Raw genomic sequence first — 18658 nt, forward strand, 5'->3', positions numbered from 1 at the left:
GGACCAGACCTTTTGGTGTGCTTTTTCTTGTAAAGATACTAGCGCTTGGGTTAGGGTTCAACATTGAGACCTTGTTTATCTTAGAACCTTAAGATCCTGCCCAATTCATTCATTCAGGAGTGAACTTAATAATTTCTAGAGAGGACAAAAATCATTCTGAAAAGAAGTGATTGACCATTAGTTTTATTGACATACTATTAACTTTATTTATATCTTGATTGTTAGCTATGTTTTTATATTGCTCAGCAGTTTGGTTTTATTTACATGTCTACTGAAATGAAATAATCATGTGGTAGTTTTGCGAGGAAGCTTGGTGGTATAAATAAACTGCTCTGCTGTGTGTTATGGTTTAGTGACAGAACATCTAAAACAAGAGTGTGTGTCACTGTATTGTAATGGCAGAAAGCCTTCCCCTCAGTCTTTTCTTGCTGTAGACTGAGTAGGCCATTGGAAATTAGGTTTTTCTTAGGTAATTTTTAAAGCACATAAAGGTCTCAGTTCTAGTGAAATTTTTATAGTAGCATAATTAACAACTTCTTAGTTTTCATTAAGAATTGCCAACTTTGTATGTTTTTCTTTTTTTTAAGCATTAAATCATGGTTCTGCAAAATGTCTATTTATATGTTTTGGCTCCTAACTGCACTAGTGTGAGTGAAATGTACGCTTAGGACAGCTTAAACACTGAGGCTGTGTACCCCAGGAGCCACCTGCCTTCCTGAGGGGCATTTTCCATGAAAATATTAATCAGACTATTTGTTGTTAGAGACAGAATTTCCATGTGAAAATTTGGCTAACATATATGTATACTGCACCATTTGCCATACTCTGTGTATAATGCACTAAAAAGAACACATTTAGAAATGTTCTTCAGAAGTTTCCAGTTTCCCAATTAGTCTGGTTTATGGTTACCAATTAAAATGTGAAGGCCGAGAAGTCTAGGGCATATCAATTTCATACTGCATTTGCTGGTATTCCAGTTTATTTGTGAGAATTGTACTCTCTGACGTCCATCTTCTTCCCAGGGGACTGTGTGGAATTGTTCTGTCTACCAGTTCACCGCTTGTTAATCTCATTCACCTCTGCATATGGAGACAGCAGTGTCATTGTATCGTTGAGACTTGGTTTCACATGTCCTCGAAATATTCTACAGTTTTAGTCTAAGCCAGCCTGAACTCCCAAATTCTGTGATCATAGGCATTAGCCATCACACCCTGGCTCCACAGATAGATGAAACAGTTTGTTTGAGAAGATTTGCCTTTCTAAGTTGTATGATGCCTTTAAAATTAGGCATCATAAAGTATCTGGGTGAGAAAAATAACTGTGTCTATAATTTATATTAGAGAATAAACTTACTGTACTTGGTCTTAGCCACAAAGTGTATGTCCATTCTGTCTGTGTATTCAATCACCTATATTTTTATGGTACTACTTTAGACTGTAGCCAAGACCAAGTACATAACAATGATACTGGCATTTTTGTTTTCTTTCTAAACTTTTTACTGACTCTGAGGTTCACATCATGCATCCCAGCCCCACTCATCTCCCTGTTTCCTTGTATCCACCCTCTGCCCTTATAAATTCCCACTAAAAGAAAAAAAAAGCAAGTAAAAAAACAGAAAGCATCTTATAGAAATTATAGTGTACCCCAAATATACTGCTCTGCCCACACATCTTGCAATGAAACATTGGTCTGGCTCCAGACCACTGGCTTTTATGACACCATTAATTTTGGATCCTCATCAGAACTCCTCCCTGTTTTACTGTTGTTGCCCTGTGTCACGGAGACCCTGCAGCTTTGGATTGGCAGGACTGGCCCTTCACATGCTCCAACAGTTCATATATGACAGATTTTGGGTGGGCCAACTCAAAGCCCTGGGTCTGTGCCTGGGAGGTGTCTGAGCTGGTCAGCCTGCTGGTCTCCGTATCCCACTCCCAGGGTGAGCTCTCTAGCACTGCTCCGGCTAGTCCACCTAATGAGGTCATCTACAGGGTGCAGGACAGCTCTCCTGCCCCCATGCTGGCAGGCTTTCAGCTTCTTCATACTGCTCAGTAGAGGCCTGGGGGCCACTCTCCAGTGAACTGCAGCTGTCTGGGTCTGGGCCAGATCTTCTGAGCTCACACCTTCAGGGCATGCTCACCCACACGCCCTCCACCGTGGCCATCTCTACTGTGCTGCCCATGTGAGGTGAAGGGCCCTCTCTCCTGAGTACTACACCTGGTGGGAGGCTGGGCCAATGAGGTGAGATACTGGCATTTTAAAAGGAAAACTAAAATGGGTGTTTTCACAGAAGGACACAGGAAAGCAAACTAAAAGTTGCCAACCTGCTACTTCCTACCTGAAAAGAACACACAGATTAAACGTACTAAGAGAGAGCTGACTGACACCTCTGCCCAGTTTTCCCCACCTGCCACCCACCCTATGGTCTTGTGTAGTCCAGGCTTTGCTGTATTACCTTGAACTTTTGATCCTCCTGCCTCCATCTCCCAAGTGTTGGTAATTCAAACCTGTGTCAACAGGCTTGGTTTATGCAGCTCGAGTTTTATGCTACATTTCCAGCCTGTTTCTACTTTATCTTTTAGTGATATCTTCTGGAGAAATAAACTCAATCTAGAGAACATCCCCCCATCCCCACCCCGCAGCTTTATAAAATGCTTTTTGGGCTGATCATAATGATGGAGCTAAAAGATGAAGTGAGAATATTTTTTCAACCTAAAACCTGCCTCCTATTAACTTCAATCTTCATGAAAAGATAAGGCAGATGTTATACTTAGATTTGTATGCATCTTATTTTGAACTTATTCAGAAAGTAGGGAAATTCTTTCCTTTGGTGCAGAAATACAAAAGACAGGTATGTATGTGTCTGCTTATTCCATTAACCTATACACAGTGAATGTTAATATCCATAGCATGCCTTCTGTAAGATATCTTCAGAGATCAGTGCCTAAGCTTATGCTTTTGAGTATACGCAGACATCAAACCATCTTGGTACGTTTTAGGTCAGATAGACAGATTCATTGGTAGGAAGGCTTACACCATACTGAAGATCACGACCATACGCAGCTGCCATACGCAGTGGTAGATAAAGGTCTTTCCTGTCTTTCCATCTCCTTTAATAATTTTGGAATTAGGAAATGATGCTGAATAATTGTGAATTCATACTTGTATTATGTTGTTTTCTGTTATTTTGTTTTCACTACTAATACAAGAGCTAGTGAGAGTTTCAGAGCCATCAATGGTGATTTTTTTCTTTCTTTTACAGTTTTATTTACAACCTCTTTGGGGGAGGGTAGGACACTGACAAATCATTCAGATCACTATGTAGTATTTAAAATTGATCGTGCCATATTGTTAATTGGAGAAGGGGAGTTGGGGTGGGTAATGGAAGAAAAGGTGTTCCCCCTGAAACTAGAGTTACAGACAGTTGTAAGTTTGTATGAGTACTAGGAACAGAACGCAGAGACTACAACCTAAGAGCACTGAACACTCGTAACCACTATGCCATCTTCCAGCCTGGCAAGTATTTACTGACTGTTTATAATCTACTAGTGACTATGGTTAGGCTTTCTATATATTTATTATATTATTAGCATTTCATCCATGTAGTTTATACAACTGGCATTATAATGTTGATAACTGAACAAATTAAGTGATGATTATTTGTTAATTTGAAGGAAGTTACAAAGTATAAAGTTAAAAGTGTGTCAATTCATACTTTATATTCAGAGTTACAATATGTGCACTGCTTTAACTTTGTCACACTAGGCAATGAATATGCAACTAGCTGTCCAGAGATGTTCAGTTGGCCTTGTGTCATGATGAAGGGGCTTATGCCTGTCTATTTGGGATGGTGACTGTTCTTCTATACAGCTGTTGATTGCTTCAGGTACAGCACTAATGTGAATGAGAAGATAAATTTAATGTTTTCGTCATTCATTTTACTTCAGTGACCATGCTCTGCTATTTCTGACCAAAATACATTAGCAGTGGCTGCACTTACTAAGCGAAACAACAGAACAGCTGAAAGAATCGCTGATACATAAACCAGTGTTGGGCATCAAGGGCACTGGTACCATGACACAAGAAACAAACGGACTGCGGTGTATTGTTGCCCTAGCTTAATGTGTTGAGATGGTTCTCAGTCAAGGGTCAAGGAGGAGTCACTAGATGAGGACTTCGTGAGGAAATAAACTGGACAGTGTTCACAGAACAGAAGGCTGGGGTAGAAAGCACTCATTATGGGTTAGGACATTACATGAGGAAACGCTCACGCCTCAGAAGGTGCAACCTAAAAGATTAAGTTCTTCTGAACTGCACGCAGGGCATTCAGGCAGTTGGGAGAAGGGTTTTACTTCCTGTTGTAGGCAATGTTAGACTGATGTGGCACTGGGTAAACACGTGCACTCAGGAATGGGAGAACTAGCTCCACAGCCCTCACGGTGCAGTCCGTCCTAAAGTAGTTTCTAAAAAGTTCTGAAAAGATAAAGTTGTTCCCCAGACATTTCTTTATGTACCAGAACAAAGCTTAAGATTGGTGGGAATTCAGAAATTCCCAGAAGCCTCAAAATAAAGCTCAGAAGCCAGGCGTCTAGTACTGAGAGGTGAGAAACAGGACCTCTGACTCACAGTAGATAACCCAGTCCACGCAAGCAGAGCAGAGAACCGATTAGCAGACGAGGACATTGGAAGTGTTGTTATACCTATAGTTTTAAAAAAGTTAGAGACATGGAAATAGAAAAAAACCGAAGTCACATTTCTAGAGATGAAAATTTATTGTTGTGATAATTGTAAATTATACATTGTAGAAGAAAAATCCAAATGACTGTCAATGTAAAACAATTTGAGAAACAGTCCAAAATGATTCATAGAGAAAAAGAGATTTTTTTTTTTTTTCCCAGAATAAAGATTGCATCCATGAATTCTGGGTGAATTTCAGATAACCGACTATTATGTAATTAGATTTTCTAATGGAGAAGACAGCAGAACAGGAAAAAAAAAAAAACCCATTTGTTCAAATAATGTGTGAAAGGTTTCAGTGTTATTGAGACTGAAAAACTTACATATTTAAGATACTTAATGGAGCCCCAGTCTAAACAAGTTCTTGAGGGTAAAGGATCACTAGAAAGCACATTACAGTCCACACTGCCAACAGCAGTGAGAGAAGGTGACCCATCAAGCCAGAGTTCTATACCAAGCAAGAATAGTTTTCCAGTAGTGGAAACATTTCAGACACAGTTTGAAGGAAAAGCAATTAAGATGCGGTGTTAACTTTGATACACACCTGGGCTTTGGTGACTGTAGTGACATGACACAGCTGGGAAGAAAGGGACTGGAGTGTGACCAGTGAAGTTTCCATAGATTAAGTGGTACAGAGTGATGGGGATGTGGATTAGAAATTCAAAGATCCTACAGAAAATGCCAAAATGGGCAACCAATGAGAGGAAGTAGCACCATTAATTCAGTTAATTGGAATAAAGGTAAACAAGAAAATAGAAGAGACATTATTGAAGTCAAAGATACTTTTAATGTAAATATAACAGTAGGTACATCAAATATATAAACAGCCCAGATAGTCTAATTAAGAGATAGATCCTTACCAGAAAAAGTGTCTTTATTCCTAGCACTTTGCATGTTGGATAAAAAGGCAGGCAGATCTCTAAAGTCAAAATCATCCTGGTCTAGAATGAGTTCCAGACTAGCCAAGTCTATGCAGTACACACAGAGAGCCCATGTGCAAAAAACTCACAAGGAGAGAAACACACAGGTGTTGCCTATGAGCAGAACACTTTTTGTGTAATGAGCACAAAGAGTGAAAAATCTGGGAACACTAACAAGATAAAAGAGACTTCAGTCACCAGGTAGTGAGAACACTGTAGACACCTCCTTGGGTGTAATGAACATACCTTGCCTTTATTATGCCACCATGGAGTAAGCACCCTGTAGAATCTGAGAACTAGCGTTTGGTTAAATACTGACCAGATGCAGTGTAACAGCTATTCCACCATCCATCTTTAAGTGTGTGTGTGTGTGTGTGTGTGTTTATTCTGAAGTTCTCTTCAAGTCCAAGCTTCTATTATTTGTAGCATAGGATATTTTTCATCATCCACACAAAGATGCACTTTTTTTTTTTTTTTTTTTTTTGGAAAAAATACTTTATTGAACTTAACAATGATTTAATTCACCACAGTAGATGGAAAAACACTTAAAATATGTCTGTTATGGTTTGGAGCTTAAATGTTCTTAGAGATTCAGGGGTTGCATATATAGTGACTAGCCTCTTGGCTTTTGAGAGATAATAGACCTTTAAGAACAGGGCTTCTGAGAGGAAGTCACAGGGTTTGCGTCTGCTGACAGTACACTGCTACCCTGACCCCTTTGTAAAAATACTTGTCTTTATTGTTGACGTCTCTTTATTCTTCCTTATTTTCCTCTATAACCCATGCCACTGCCTGACATTTTCTATCCCCTTTTCTTATACGACTTAAGGCTTATTTCACGGGCGCAGTTGCCTTCGTGTGATGCTTGTACATTGTAATTAAGAGTCTGGAGCATCTTAGGTATTCAATAAATAACCATAGAATAAACAAGCTTTTACAGTTTGTTGTGTCTAGATTCTTCACCATGCAAAAGAGCAACCTTCAGCTGTTGAAGATTTAAATGTTTCTAATTGTTTAAAAATAAGATATCTGATTTTATATATATCTGGTCTTGGATTTTATAGAGAGGTCACTTTTGTGAGGATCAGTATTAACAGTCTGCCGAATGCCTGGCTCTTTTACAATCATCTTTCCATTGATTCTGTTAATCTAAGTGACATACTATCCTTTATTACAGATTAGCATTAGAAAATCCTAGGATGTATCTAACATTCCACAAAAGTAATATCAAGTCAAGGTCTGTTTAATTCCAAAGTTTCAAGTGAATTATTTGTAAATATATTTTTTCAGATAGTAAACCATGAGTAGTTTTTGTTGTTTTTGTTTGTTTGTTTAAGACAGGATTTTTCTGTGTAGCCCCTCATGTCCTGGAATTCACTTTGTAGACCAGGCTAGCCTTGAACTCACAGAGATTCTCCTGCCTCTGCTTCTAGAGTGCTGGGATTAATGAATGTGCCAACAATTCCCAACTCTGAGTAGTTTTAATATATTAGGATAATATACTAAATTGTCATAATAGTTGTTTAAATAGTCATCATTTAACACACAGAGATAGAAAGAGACAGAGAGAGACAGACAGACACAGAGAGACAGAGAGACAAATAGACAGACGGACTGACTGCCTGAATGACTGACCAACTGGGTATTTTCTTTTGTAAAGTTGGAGAAGCTGCCCAAAGCCGGTAGAATGATAGGGAATAAAATCAAATTTTCTGATCTGGGTAATGTATAGCAAGTAATAGCCAGTACAAGAATACATGGACTTGGCTTTATTATTTTATTTATTTATTTACAGGTATTGTTAAACCAATATTTTCACAGTTAGTATTTTGATTTCATAATCGTCACTTCTGATGACTTGTATAAATACATAGTACAAAATTGTAGAAAATGTGTTTGGAGTTATTTTAGAAGCTGTTGCAAATTCTATTCTAATCCTAATGCATAATTTATTGGTCAAGTATTAGGAAATTCAAGTTAGGAACTCAAGCAGAAATTTTCAAAGTTAAACACTAACATGATAAAATAATAATTTGATACTTAGATATTGAAATATGATAGTAGGAGGATATTAGAAGATGGTTTTAATAATTAACCTGGCCAAGTGCCAGAAATATCTTGGATTTAATATTATTTGATTTTGAATTAAATATTGGTTGTTGCATATTTGGAAAACTTTTACTGTTGCAAAATTTTGCCAGTTACTTCATATAATATATAGTCCTAGTCTATAGTTTGAGGATCTGGGTTCTTATAGGCAAGTTTTACAGGTATTTATTGTTGAACCCTGTTCTCACCCATCTAGTTCATATCAGTCACATGGGTATATAGGTTTGTTTATAGCTTTGTGTATATAGTTGGCCTTATATATTAGAGGGTTTTATATCCATGAATTCAATCACCTGCTGATTGAAATATTAGTAACATTTGGTAATCTCTACTGAATATAGTCCTTTTTTTATTCCCTCAAAAATACAGACTAGCATCTATATAGATTGAATATATATGTTTTCCAGCCTATTATAAGTAATAATGTAGATAGTATAAAGTATGAGAGGATGTGTGTAAATCATATGCAGATAGTATGCTATTTAATATAAGAGATTTGATCATTTACTATGCATGTATCTGTAGGATAGTTGCCTGGATTATTTTTACGATCACTCTTTCATAGATACCGGGTGAAGATGTATATAGTATAATTACATATACTTACAAGTCTGTTCCTGCCTTAGTGCAGTAGTTTTGGGAGGTCCATAGTCTGGTGAGTTGGCAGTTGTGATGGGAACATCTATGTCATTGCATCGTATAAACGTGAGGATGTCAGTCAGTACCTTTTGCAAATAATTTGTTTCCTCCTTGTTGCAGGTCCTTTTGTTCTGCATCACAGCGGCCATGTACATGTTCTTTTTCAGGTATGCTCTGTTCACCGATTTACTTCAGTATCACATAGTGTCCAATTCCTTTCAACTGTAGTATGCTCTCCCCACGTATTTATCTGCAGTAAAGGGAATGGATTCCTGCTCACTTAACCCCAAGACTTTAAAGGTAAATCCTACTACCTTGTTAGTAAAGAAAGTAGAAAGAGGAGAAACGTTTTGGAGGAATGTGTTAGTTTGACTCAAATATGAATACAAAGCGTGTCTGTAACCGTCCTGTGACCAGAACAATATTGAAAATGATTCTTGATTAGGGAGAATATATTCCTTCATAATCTTTACTTTCAGCCATACTAATTACTTCCCATTATAGTCCTTGTATGATACTCCTTTGGATAATTTTTATTGACTTTTTGGTGGTCAGTCATAGAAAGAATGTCGAAGCTTTAACATTTGTTCTTAGTTGATACAGGCAGTGGCTGACTTCTGGAGGACATAGTTTCAAATAAATTAAACCATACAAATAATATAAAGTAGGGATTTATTACTAGAACATCCTAACAAATATTTAATAAAGCACAACATGATAATTTTAATTTCTTTTCTTTTACGTTCTCAAAACTAGTTTATGAGAACAAAGCATTATAATGTTGCTGTTGCCAGGGAAGGTATCAGATAGAGACAGAATAATATAGCTATGTGGCAGGAAGGACTTCATCTTTAAAGAGCTGTTAAAGATGCCAAGCATCTTATTTTTTAAGATTTATTTCCCTATTTTATGTATATGAGTCCACTGTCTCTGTCTTCAGACACACCAGAAGAGGGCATCAGGTTTCATTACACATGGTTGTGAGCCACCATGTGGTTGCTGGGAATTGAACTCAGGACCTCTGGAAGAGCAGTAGGTGCTCTAACCACTGGGCCATCTCTCCAGCCCGATGCAGAGCATCTTTATAGCAGGTATTAGTGATAGAAAACATTGGAGCTTTGTGGTGTTTGCGACATGTGTCCTCTCTCCCGCCCAGTTTGTCTTCCCTTTCTTCCTTTGGATTCTGTTTTGATCAGACCCAGAGCCTTGTGTTTGCCAGGCCCTTACTCCACACTGACTCACACACCCTGCTTAGGATTCCTGCTGTGTGTGCCTGCTGCTGTTCTCTGTAGCCTGCTGGCTCTGGTGCTTTAATGAATCTAATTTGGTAAGCTCAATTAGAAGCCATGAACTGGTCTCATCAGTTTCCCCAGATCCTCAGTCTGTGTCAGTGATATTATTCTGACTGTTACAGAAAACAAACCATAGTCTGCCTTTATAACTTAGTGTCCCGACTCGTCTGATGATATGCCATACCTGTCAGGGAGATCAGTTTCCAGATTGTTTCAAAGTTAGGAAGGCTACCTTTGCTGCCCTGCAGAGGAGCCAAGTGTGAAAGTCCTTACAGCTCGTAAGTGGAAGCAGTCCTTCCCAAGTGACTGCTCAGTCAGCAAGTATATTTAATGCTTAGCATTTCTTAGCCATAAGATGTCTGTGGCTTAAAAGCATATTGCATGTTGAATACATGGACAAATCTCCAGTTTGTTGCCTGGTTGTAGGAAATTATATTTTGAAAACTGCTGCCATTAGCCTAGTATTTTTCATGCAGAAGGAAAATAAATATGTGTTTGGGTTCAGAGCTACAGAACCATTCCTGCTTCAGTTACAAATGTCTGAGGTAAAAACAACAGTTCAAAATACTTTCCAGAAGTCTCAATACAAGGTTTAGGAGCCAAGATAAACACCTTCAATTTTCTGAGGAAAAGGGGCTATTTTTCTCCCCAAAGAAGTTCTGTCACTGAATTCATAGTGTTCTTGGCAGAAGTCTGTTTGAATAACTCAGCAAGGGCACTGCTGAATGGTAAAACAGCCCTTTAGAAAGTACTACAACCAAACAAGCAGTGTGCTGTGCTTTTCTCCTCCTGGCTTGTGTCTGCAGTGAGGACATTTTACATGGCATTTGTCAAGTCCTCTGGCCTTTTAATATAAACAAGGTACTTGTGGACATATTTATTCAATTTATTGTTAGTATCTTAAAGCTAATTGCATGAAATTGGATAATTAAATATTAAATGATATTGTCCTTGGGTCTACTTTGAATGGTTAATGTCTTTTGGCAAGAGGATAAAGGAACATTTTCATGTGCCAGTAAATCATCTTATGGTTTTATCCTGATGTATAACTTGGAAAGAGGAAACTGAGACCCATTTCAATAAAGATAAAATGTACCAGCGTGATTTCTCTTTTTAAAGAAAGAACTCGAAGGAGTAATTTCATAATTTTTTTCTGATGAAATCCATGTCTCTGATGTGAGAATTTTAAAAGAAACCAGCACACTGAGTTTGGTATTCCAAACTCTGCTTACCTAAATGCCAAAGGAAGCACTTCACCTTCACAGGTCCCTTAGATTTTAAAATACTTCACGTGCGTTATCTCGTATATGGTGACTGATTTCCACAGGCTTCTGTTAAAAGAGAAGCCTGGAGCACTTCGGTGTCTGGCCAGGGAAGTAATGGCTGACGGTGGTCGTCTCGTTCCGTCTTTGGCCGGCTGCCTGCCTGCTGGAGGGATCTGGGTTTATTGATCCTACCTTCCCTGGATTCTAGTGGAAGTTCAAGTACAAAGCAGGATGAAGCGTGGTTTGGAGATGCTTTGAAAGGTGCACTTCAAATGTCCCAGGAGGCATTCCTGATGCCTTGCCTCTTAGTCAGCAAGCACACATCTATCCCAAGGGTGTGGCCTGCTGCTGTCTGCAGGCTACCAGGAGTGAGGGGTAAGAGCTGACGGGAAGCCATCTCCACACACTGGTTATGTTCCAGCAGATGTTAGTGGGCAAACAGTGTGTGCATCTGAAAGCACAAAAGTTCTGGCTGTAGCCTCAGTTGGCCTGGAGTTCCCTGTATAGCTTAGGTAGGCCTCAGACGTAGAGCTGTTCTCCTGTGTCAGACTCCTCTATTTGTGAGCATTTCAGGCCATGAATCACTGTATAGGATTTAGGATCAAGATGTTTTTATAGTTGTATGGGAATTTTTTTATTTGAAATCTGAAAGAATCAACAAAAACCACAGTCAAACATCTAGCACTTAATCCTGTTGAAAAATAAGGTTAGGAATGATAATTAAACACAGGTGTTGTGTCATTCAGAGTCTCTGTATGCAGTGTTGCTACTCTTTTTTTCTTCCTGGTTTTCGTAAACGTCTATTTTATCATTGGTGGGCAGCACATTTAACAGTTAGGTACATTTAAATAATGTGTAAGGCCGTATGACGGCAGCACTGACAACGAGATAACCATCCAACTAGAAACCAGGCAGCGGGTGACTGTCTGAGGATTTAAAACTCAGCTCTTGCCTAACCATCCTTTGATGTGATCACCTTCTGGGGTGGGGAGGAGCCTGCTGGTCGCTTGGAAATGTAAACATATTAAGGCCAAATCTTCTGATAATCATTCCCAGAGGTTTCAAGGTAAGCCCACGTTTGTGGCCTCCATCTACCAGAGCAGAGTGTATGCTTCACACCAGGCCTCAGAGTCTGAGTATAGCCCACTCCACTTAGCTAGAGCTGTTGACCTTGCTGAAATAGAGGCGGTGGGATCCAGCTGGTATTTAGCTGCAATGCCAAAGCGAGTGCAGTTGGTACCTGGTGTCCAAGCAAGGTTTACTGAAGTGCCACAGTCTTCACATAACTTCCTATAAATTGATCCTCCAAATTCTGTCCCATTATTACATTTGTGTGTAGCTGGAAGTACCCAGTTCTGTAGCCGACCGAAAAGTTACTCCTTGTCAGCTTTGACTGTCAAAGGTCCGTCTCAAACCTTGACAAATCTGGTCTTCAGCTGCAGTGTCTGTCCCCAGTGAAATCGGTGTTCCATTTCTCTTTGAACGTTACATCATGCTCACACCATTTGTACTTGGTCTCCAAGGTCCCACTGACTTTACCAGTGTCTGTATTACATGAGCCAGATGTTGAAAATTCCACACCGCTGCATGACTTAGTTTTCACATCCAAATCCTCTGTTGAAATCTCTGGCAGCTTTGCCAAGGTCAGCATAGGGTGGAGGGATACACATTGGCCGTGGACATACCGGCACACAACACTCAGCCATGGCGAAGTCTGGGGGAAAAGGTGATCTGCGGGTGTCCTGAGCACCCCTGCTGTGCTGCACTGCACAAACTGTAAATAATTGTGTGTGTGTGTGTGTGTGTGTGTGTGTGTGTGTGTGTGCCCATGTGTAGGTCCAGGACAACTTATAGAAGTTGGTTCTTTCCTCACCAGGTGGGTTCTGGGTATCAGGTCCAGGATGTTGAGTGTGGAGAGGCACCTTTACCCGCCACCCCTATCTCCTCATTCGCAGGCTTTGTTTGTGGCTGAGTCACTTGACTAGGGAGGTGTTTGCTTGTGAGGTGAACTAGTCGATGTGAACGATGCTTTTAAGTTCTGAACTCTCAACCTTCTCTGCCCAGCCTTCCTAGGAGACAGGAAAGTGGCTCTCCCATTTTCATTTGTCATCCAGCACCTCAGAGTAAATGGTGATTGTTACCATATTTCAGTCTTCTGAAAATACAGGACGGAAGGAGAATACAGCGTGGGCTTTTGCCATCTGGGGACACTCAGGAGGTCTGGGTCTCAGCTGTTCTGTGTCCTTCTGCTGTGGCAAGCATGTATGCAGTCCTTGAGCTGGGACTCAGTCACACACCACAAAGGGCTGATACTAATACTTAGCTGACAGAAAGCAATTGAACTGATATTTGGTTCACAGAAGTTTGGGTCCTTTCTTTAAGATTTATTTATTTACTGTATATGAGCACACTGTCACTCTCTTCAGACACACCAGAAGGGGGCATCAGATCCCATTACAGATGGTTGTGAGCCACCATGTGGCTGCTGGGAATTGAACTCAGGACCTCTGGAAGATCAGTCGGTGCTCTTAACCACTGAGCCATCTCTCCAGCCCCAGAAGTTTGGATCCTTATACTGGAAGTACAATGCCACCCCGAATTCTATTTGTTCCCCAGATGTTAAAAATGCCCCTTTTATTGTATGATTTTACAATTATTGTTGGTAAGCTTCTTTGCCAAGTGTTTAGATAAAATATCTGTCTTTGTTCATAAATCCCAGGGAAATGGCCAGTGCAGCGTTGTAACACCTAATATTCACTGACTACCATGTCATTTTAAGTGTGCCAGACGTGTCATGAGAACATTCTTGAACTGAATTAAATTTGTTACTTTTGCCTTATCTTTTATTCATGTTTTCAGAAGAAATCTTGGCATACATTTATGATCACTTCCAGTTTCCATCAGGAACTGATTGCTTTATAAAATATACGCGTAGGTCTACTGAGGGTTTATTGATAGTAGCTATGGGTCCATTGAGGTGGCTCAGCAGGCGAAGGAATTTGCCATGAAGTCTGATATCCTGAATTCAGTTCTGCCCCTACATGGGAAAGGGAGAAAATTGATGTCCAGAATTTGTCCTCTGGCCTCCACAAGTTTACACAAACATCATAATTCATTTAAAAAACTGTGCCATCTAAGAATTCTGGTTGTTTCATCTGCACACTGTGGATCTAGTTTTAAGCTCACTAATATAGTCAAATGCCATTCAAATTCAATCTTCTAAAATCAGTGGTAGGTTAATTTTTGTTAAATATTCAGTTTATTAGCTTTGCAGACACACTGTTTTTTCTTTGTTGCTTGTTTTGTATTAAAGTTCATCTTGTTGAAAAGTAATTGGCTAGAGCTGCAGACAGATTTATAAAACATGATGGAATGCTGTTTTTCAAAGCCATGGCCTAGGACTTTCAAATGGGTCACCATGGAGAGTACAGTTTTAAATGATTATGTCCCGTATCAAATTGGTCGTCGTACTAACAAATAGTAGTTGAAATATGAAACTTTCCCATAAGAAATTGGAACTTTTCTAACAGCTGTTGTGAAAGTTGAACTAGAAATTTTACTGTGTCTCTAAAACACTGGCTGCCATCATCCTCCTGTGAGACCTTTCTCTGTTGGAATTCCATTTCCGTTGCACTTAGACCTAAGTTTTTCTTGTTCAGTCAAGAATTAAGTAGCTACCCAAATAAAGTTCTGTTTTAGGTAAAGGAACCCCTTTTTAAGCATACGCCTTTTGGTTAGCTGTCCTTCGATACTGGAGTCTGCAGCTCTGATGCCGAGCTCTCTGTCCCGCTGGTTCTCTCACTGTGTTCTCTGATCCTAGCTGTTGAGCCTTTTGCTTGAATTCAGCATCTCCCCAGTACCTTCTCTCCACTTCCTCTTCCCCACGAGTCTTTTCTGTGAGAGGGACTAACACATCCGATCTGTCTGGTGAGCTGGCTTTGTCCTTCCACTGTCCATAGTATGATTCTGTGCCCAAGTTTATTCAGAGTACACAGTGCTTTTAAGGTGCTGGTTTACCCTGGTTAGGACCTGTCTGTACCGTCCTTGTGTTAGTGACACCATGACTGTAGAATGGTGCCCAAAGCTTGATTTCTGGGTGTGTAACTGGATTTGAAGCAGTTAAGTGAGGATAGAATTCAGCGAACCTAGGGACAGGTATTTGTTTGAGTTTTATCACTTTAAAAGGAATCATAGCTAATGGGGCCTTTCTGGGTGAAGAGCCTCTCTGCCCATTGTGACGTAAGTGTCAGCATCAGTCTGACTCCTGGAGCCTCAGTGAAACTGCCTTCTTTGTGGCTCTGAGAAGGCCGTTGAGTGTAAACTTTGATAACAGAAAGCTTTATCTAGCTAGTATTTACTGAGTGCTTATTGTGTACAAGGCTCTCTACTAGCTGTTTTATAAATATCCTGGAATAAAACTTACCACAACTTAAGAAGAACTGGTGCTGACCGCCTTACAGGTAAGAAGAATGTATAGTGTGACACTTGTGTAATTACCAAAGACTGCACAGCTAGAAACACAGCGTAGATTTGAATTCTGTTCTCATCATTGTTCCATTACCTACAAAACCAGGACTTCCCAGTGTTGTAAACCATCATCTAAAATCATCTAAAGTATATGGAATATGTCAGCATATACATAAATACATATATGTGCTGACACACACATATGCATACATACATACACACACATATATATATACATATACATATGTATATATATATATATATATATATATACACGCATTTGTATGTATATGCTGCTCAAAGCTAGAGGCAACTGGCCTAGAGATTCCATTTGGGCTTGTTAGAAGCATCCCTTCCTCCACCATCAAGCCTATTCTAAATGGCAAGGGGACGAGAACATACTCATTGTCTACAATAGTGTCTCCCTGGAAAAGGAATAGTGAGAGACAAATGCCCCGTCATAGTGAGACAGGTGCACTCGGGGCCCATATTTCCATGGATTGTCTGGTAGGAGCTTGAAAGAGCTGATGTTTCTCATTTGGGTTACGTTCCTTTCTGTGACTTGGGTTTTCCCCATTTTTGTCCACATTTTTAATGGCAATAATCACACAAAATTGATTTTACTTGGGAAATGTTTTTAGCATGTTCTTTGGTAACTGAAAGGAATGGTACCATCTGTAAGTTATATGGCATGTGACATGTAGTCTGGTGAGACAGTGGCGTGATCTTATAATAAATCCAACTCGCACTGCAAATGTCTCCACTAGGGAGCACAGCAGATGCTTCATTCACAAGTGGTATTTAAGAAGCTCTTAAAGGTCATTTCATCCTAATCACAATTATCAGAGGAGGTCAGAAGGGCGGTACTGAAGATGACATGGAGACAGAGTTGTAGCATCAGAAACGGGTTTGAGGTGTGAGTATGTTGAAAAGAAAGGCAGGCTTAAAGAAAGGGAGGCTTAGAGGCAAGAGGCAAGGTGGAGAGAATATGCTGGTTCCTTCCAGACACTACCTTTTGTCTTTCAGATTACTTGTCCACATTTGCCTTTTGCTGTTCTGACTTGTCACTGCAATGAGATCTCCACCCTTTGAGACTTCGGAATTTCTCAGATGCCATCAGAAACAAACAGCCTTCCTCTAATGGAGCGTTACTGTTCTGACAAGGCTATGGCATTTCGCCCCCTTCTCTTAAGAACCTTTCCCTAGTTTTCCTAAGATGGTTCGGCCTTGACACTTTTCTTTCTCTATTCTTTCCTCTACCTCTTCTTCATTGACTTGTTTCTTGAATCATCCTTTGGTGTTTCTGTGTGTGTATTTGATACTCTGTTTTTGGACCTTAGCGTTTCTCAGTGCTTATACTGTCTCTTGGTAAATTGCACACATTTCTGAGTGTTCAGTTACCATCTGTATAGTAATGCTACCTAGTCTGTTTAGGTCTACCTAACTTTCAAAGCCACATTTCGCTAGTGACATGGTTATTTTACTGCTTCTCGGACTGAAGTCTCACTAGTGGGACTTAGCATCTCAAGTTCAGTGATTCTAGCCCTACTTGCAACTCCAGATCTCTGTCAGGTAACAGAAATGCCACGCACCGAGCTGGAAATGCAGAGACTGAATAGCCCCATGTTCTGCCTCTGTCTCTACTGTCCCTGCTCAGTGCTCAGCTACACTGACTATGCCATCCTTTCCTCACTTCCTGCTTCTGCCCTCTCCTCTCCAGTTCCTCTTGTAACCACAGCAACAAACACACAGCCAATTACGGTCCTGTACTTCAGTTTAAATCTAATCTTTTACTTTTAAGAATCTCTGTTTTAATTTATGTTTCTGCAAATCTCCACAGCATAGGACACACACTTGTGGGTGCCTGCAAAGGCCCAAAGAGAGTGTCAGATCTCATGGAGCTGTGGTAATAGGCAGTTTTGAGTCTTCTGATATGGGGACTGGGAATTGAATTTAGGTCCCACAAGAATAGCCAGCATTGTTTCTCAGTCACCACTGAGTCTTCTTTCCAGCCCCTGACTCCTGGTAGTATGTGACTAGCAAAGCAGAAATTTGAGCCAGTTGCCTGGATTTGAATAAAACTTACGTGGGATCGTGGGCAAGTTACTTACCTTACCATCGTTTCATCTCTTCCGTGTGTTTAAAGGAAGTTATTTAGAAGCTAGAGTTATAGCTGGAATTGAATGACCATTTACCTAATGAGCAGTGATTACTTAATAAAGGTAAATTCTTTTTATTGCAATTGTTATCTAATTAAAATTTTATTTTATTTGAAATCCAGTCTACTGTATCTATATAGCCTCGAATTATTTAATGGCTTGTAGACTGTCTTAATTATAACATGATCATTGTATGGTTATGTTGATTGCCACCCACACAAGGCTTTTAGTAGGCAGTGGATCAAATTCACTTTTTTGTTTTCCTGTTCAGAAGCATGATTATGGCGTTCATATTTGTATGTATAAATTCTGCATATTTAATATCACAAAAATACTGTATTCCACCAAGTCTTGCAGGATAATTCAGTCACTGACAAAAATGTATCTTTAGATAAATCCCACTTCTCCATAATATTACATTTAAGGACATGGTGCTTCCTTGTCTACAATGCCACATTGTTACCACCTGAGATTAGAGGCAACAATTGGCTGAAATTGTAGCAGAGATTTAAAAAAAAAATCACATAATTTTATTTATAATCTACGTTAAAAACAGTTCAAATGTACCATTGAATTCTCTCTAAATGGTGACATTTCTACATTTCATAATACACTGTTGAGACACCGATGGTGAGTGTACCTTTACAGAGTAAAGGCCAGTGGGGCCTCAGCAGTGAGCGCTAGGCCGATGGGAGACCACACCTCTACAACACAGGGTTGACAATGGGAGACCACACCTCTACAACACAGGGTTGACAGCACCTGAGGGTTGACGTCTTGAAGCACTAGAATACACGCAAGTACAAGCACGCGCACGCACAGTAAGATATGCTACTGTATGAGATCATCTGACACCAAGACTTCAGGTTCTAAAGTAATTAAGTCTGCTTTGTTAGCATACCTGGACAAATAAAAGATTCTGTCTGGATGGAGGAATATTCCTATAATTCTAGAACCAAGAGGCTGAGGCAGAACAAACACCATGAGTTCAGGGCTAGTTTGAGCTAACAGTGAATTGAAGGCTTGCCTGAGCTACAGTATGAGACCTTGTCTCAAAACATTTTTTTTTATTT

General features: G+C 39.8%; 1 protein-coding gene and 1 pseudogene across 2 annotated transcripts in view; one reads left to right on the forward strand and one right to left on the reverse strand.

Annotated features, from left to right (window-relative positions):
* Window positions 1–18658, forward strand: part of TMEM135 (transmembrane protein 135) — a 176472-nt gene that overhangs the window by 116798 nt on the left and 41016 nt on the right. Inside the window, exon 6 of the mRNA XM_080912125.1 lies at window positions 8523–8569. Within this exon, the coding sequence (XP_080768251.1) occupies window positions 8523–8569 (47 nt within the window). The remainder of the gene's footprint in view (window positions 1–8522; window positions 8570–18658) is intronic.
* Window positions 11932–12665, reverse strand: LOC308416968 (non-selective voltage-gated ion channel VDAC2-like; annotated as a pseudogene). The gene has a single exon. The product of its transcript is annotated as a non-selective voltage-gated ion channel VDAC2-like (transcript).

This window comes from Micromys minutus (assembly GCF_963924665.1).
Source record: "Micromys minutus genome assembly, chromosome: 2".
Lineage (NCBI taxonomy): Eukaryota > Metazoa > Chordata > Mammalia > Rodentia > Muridae > Micromys > Micromys minutus.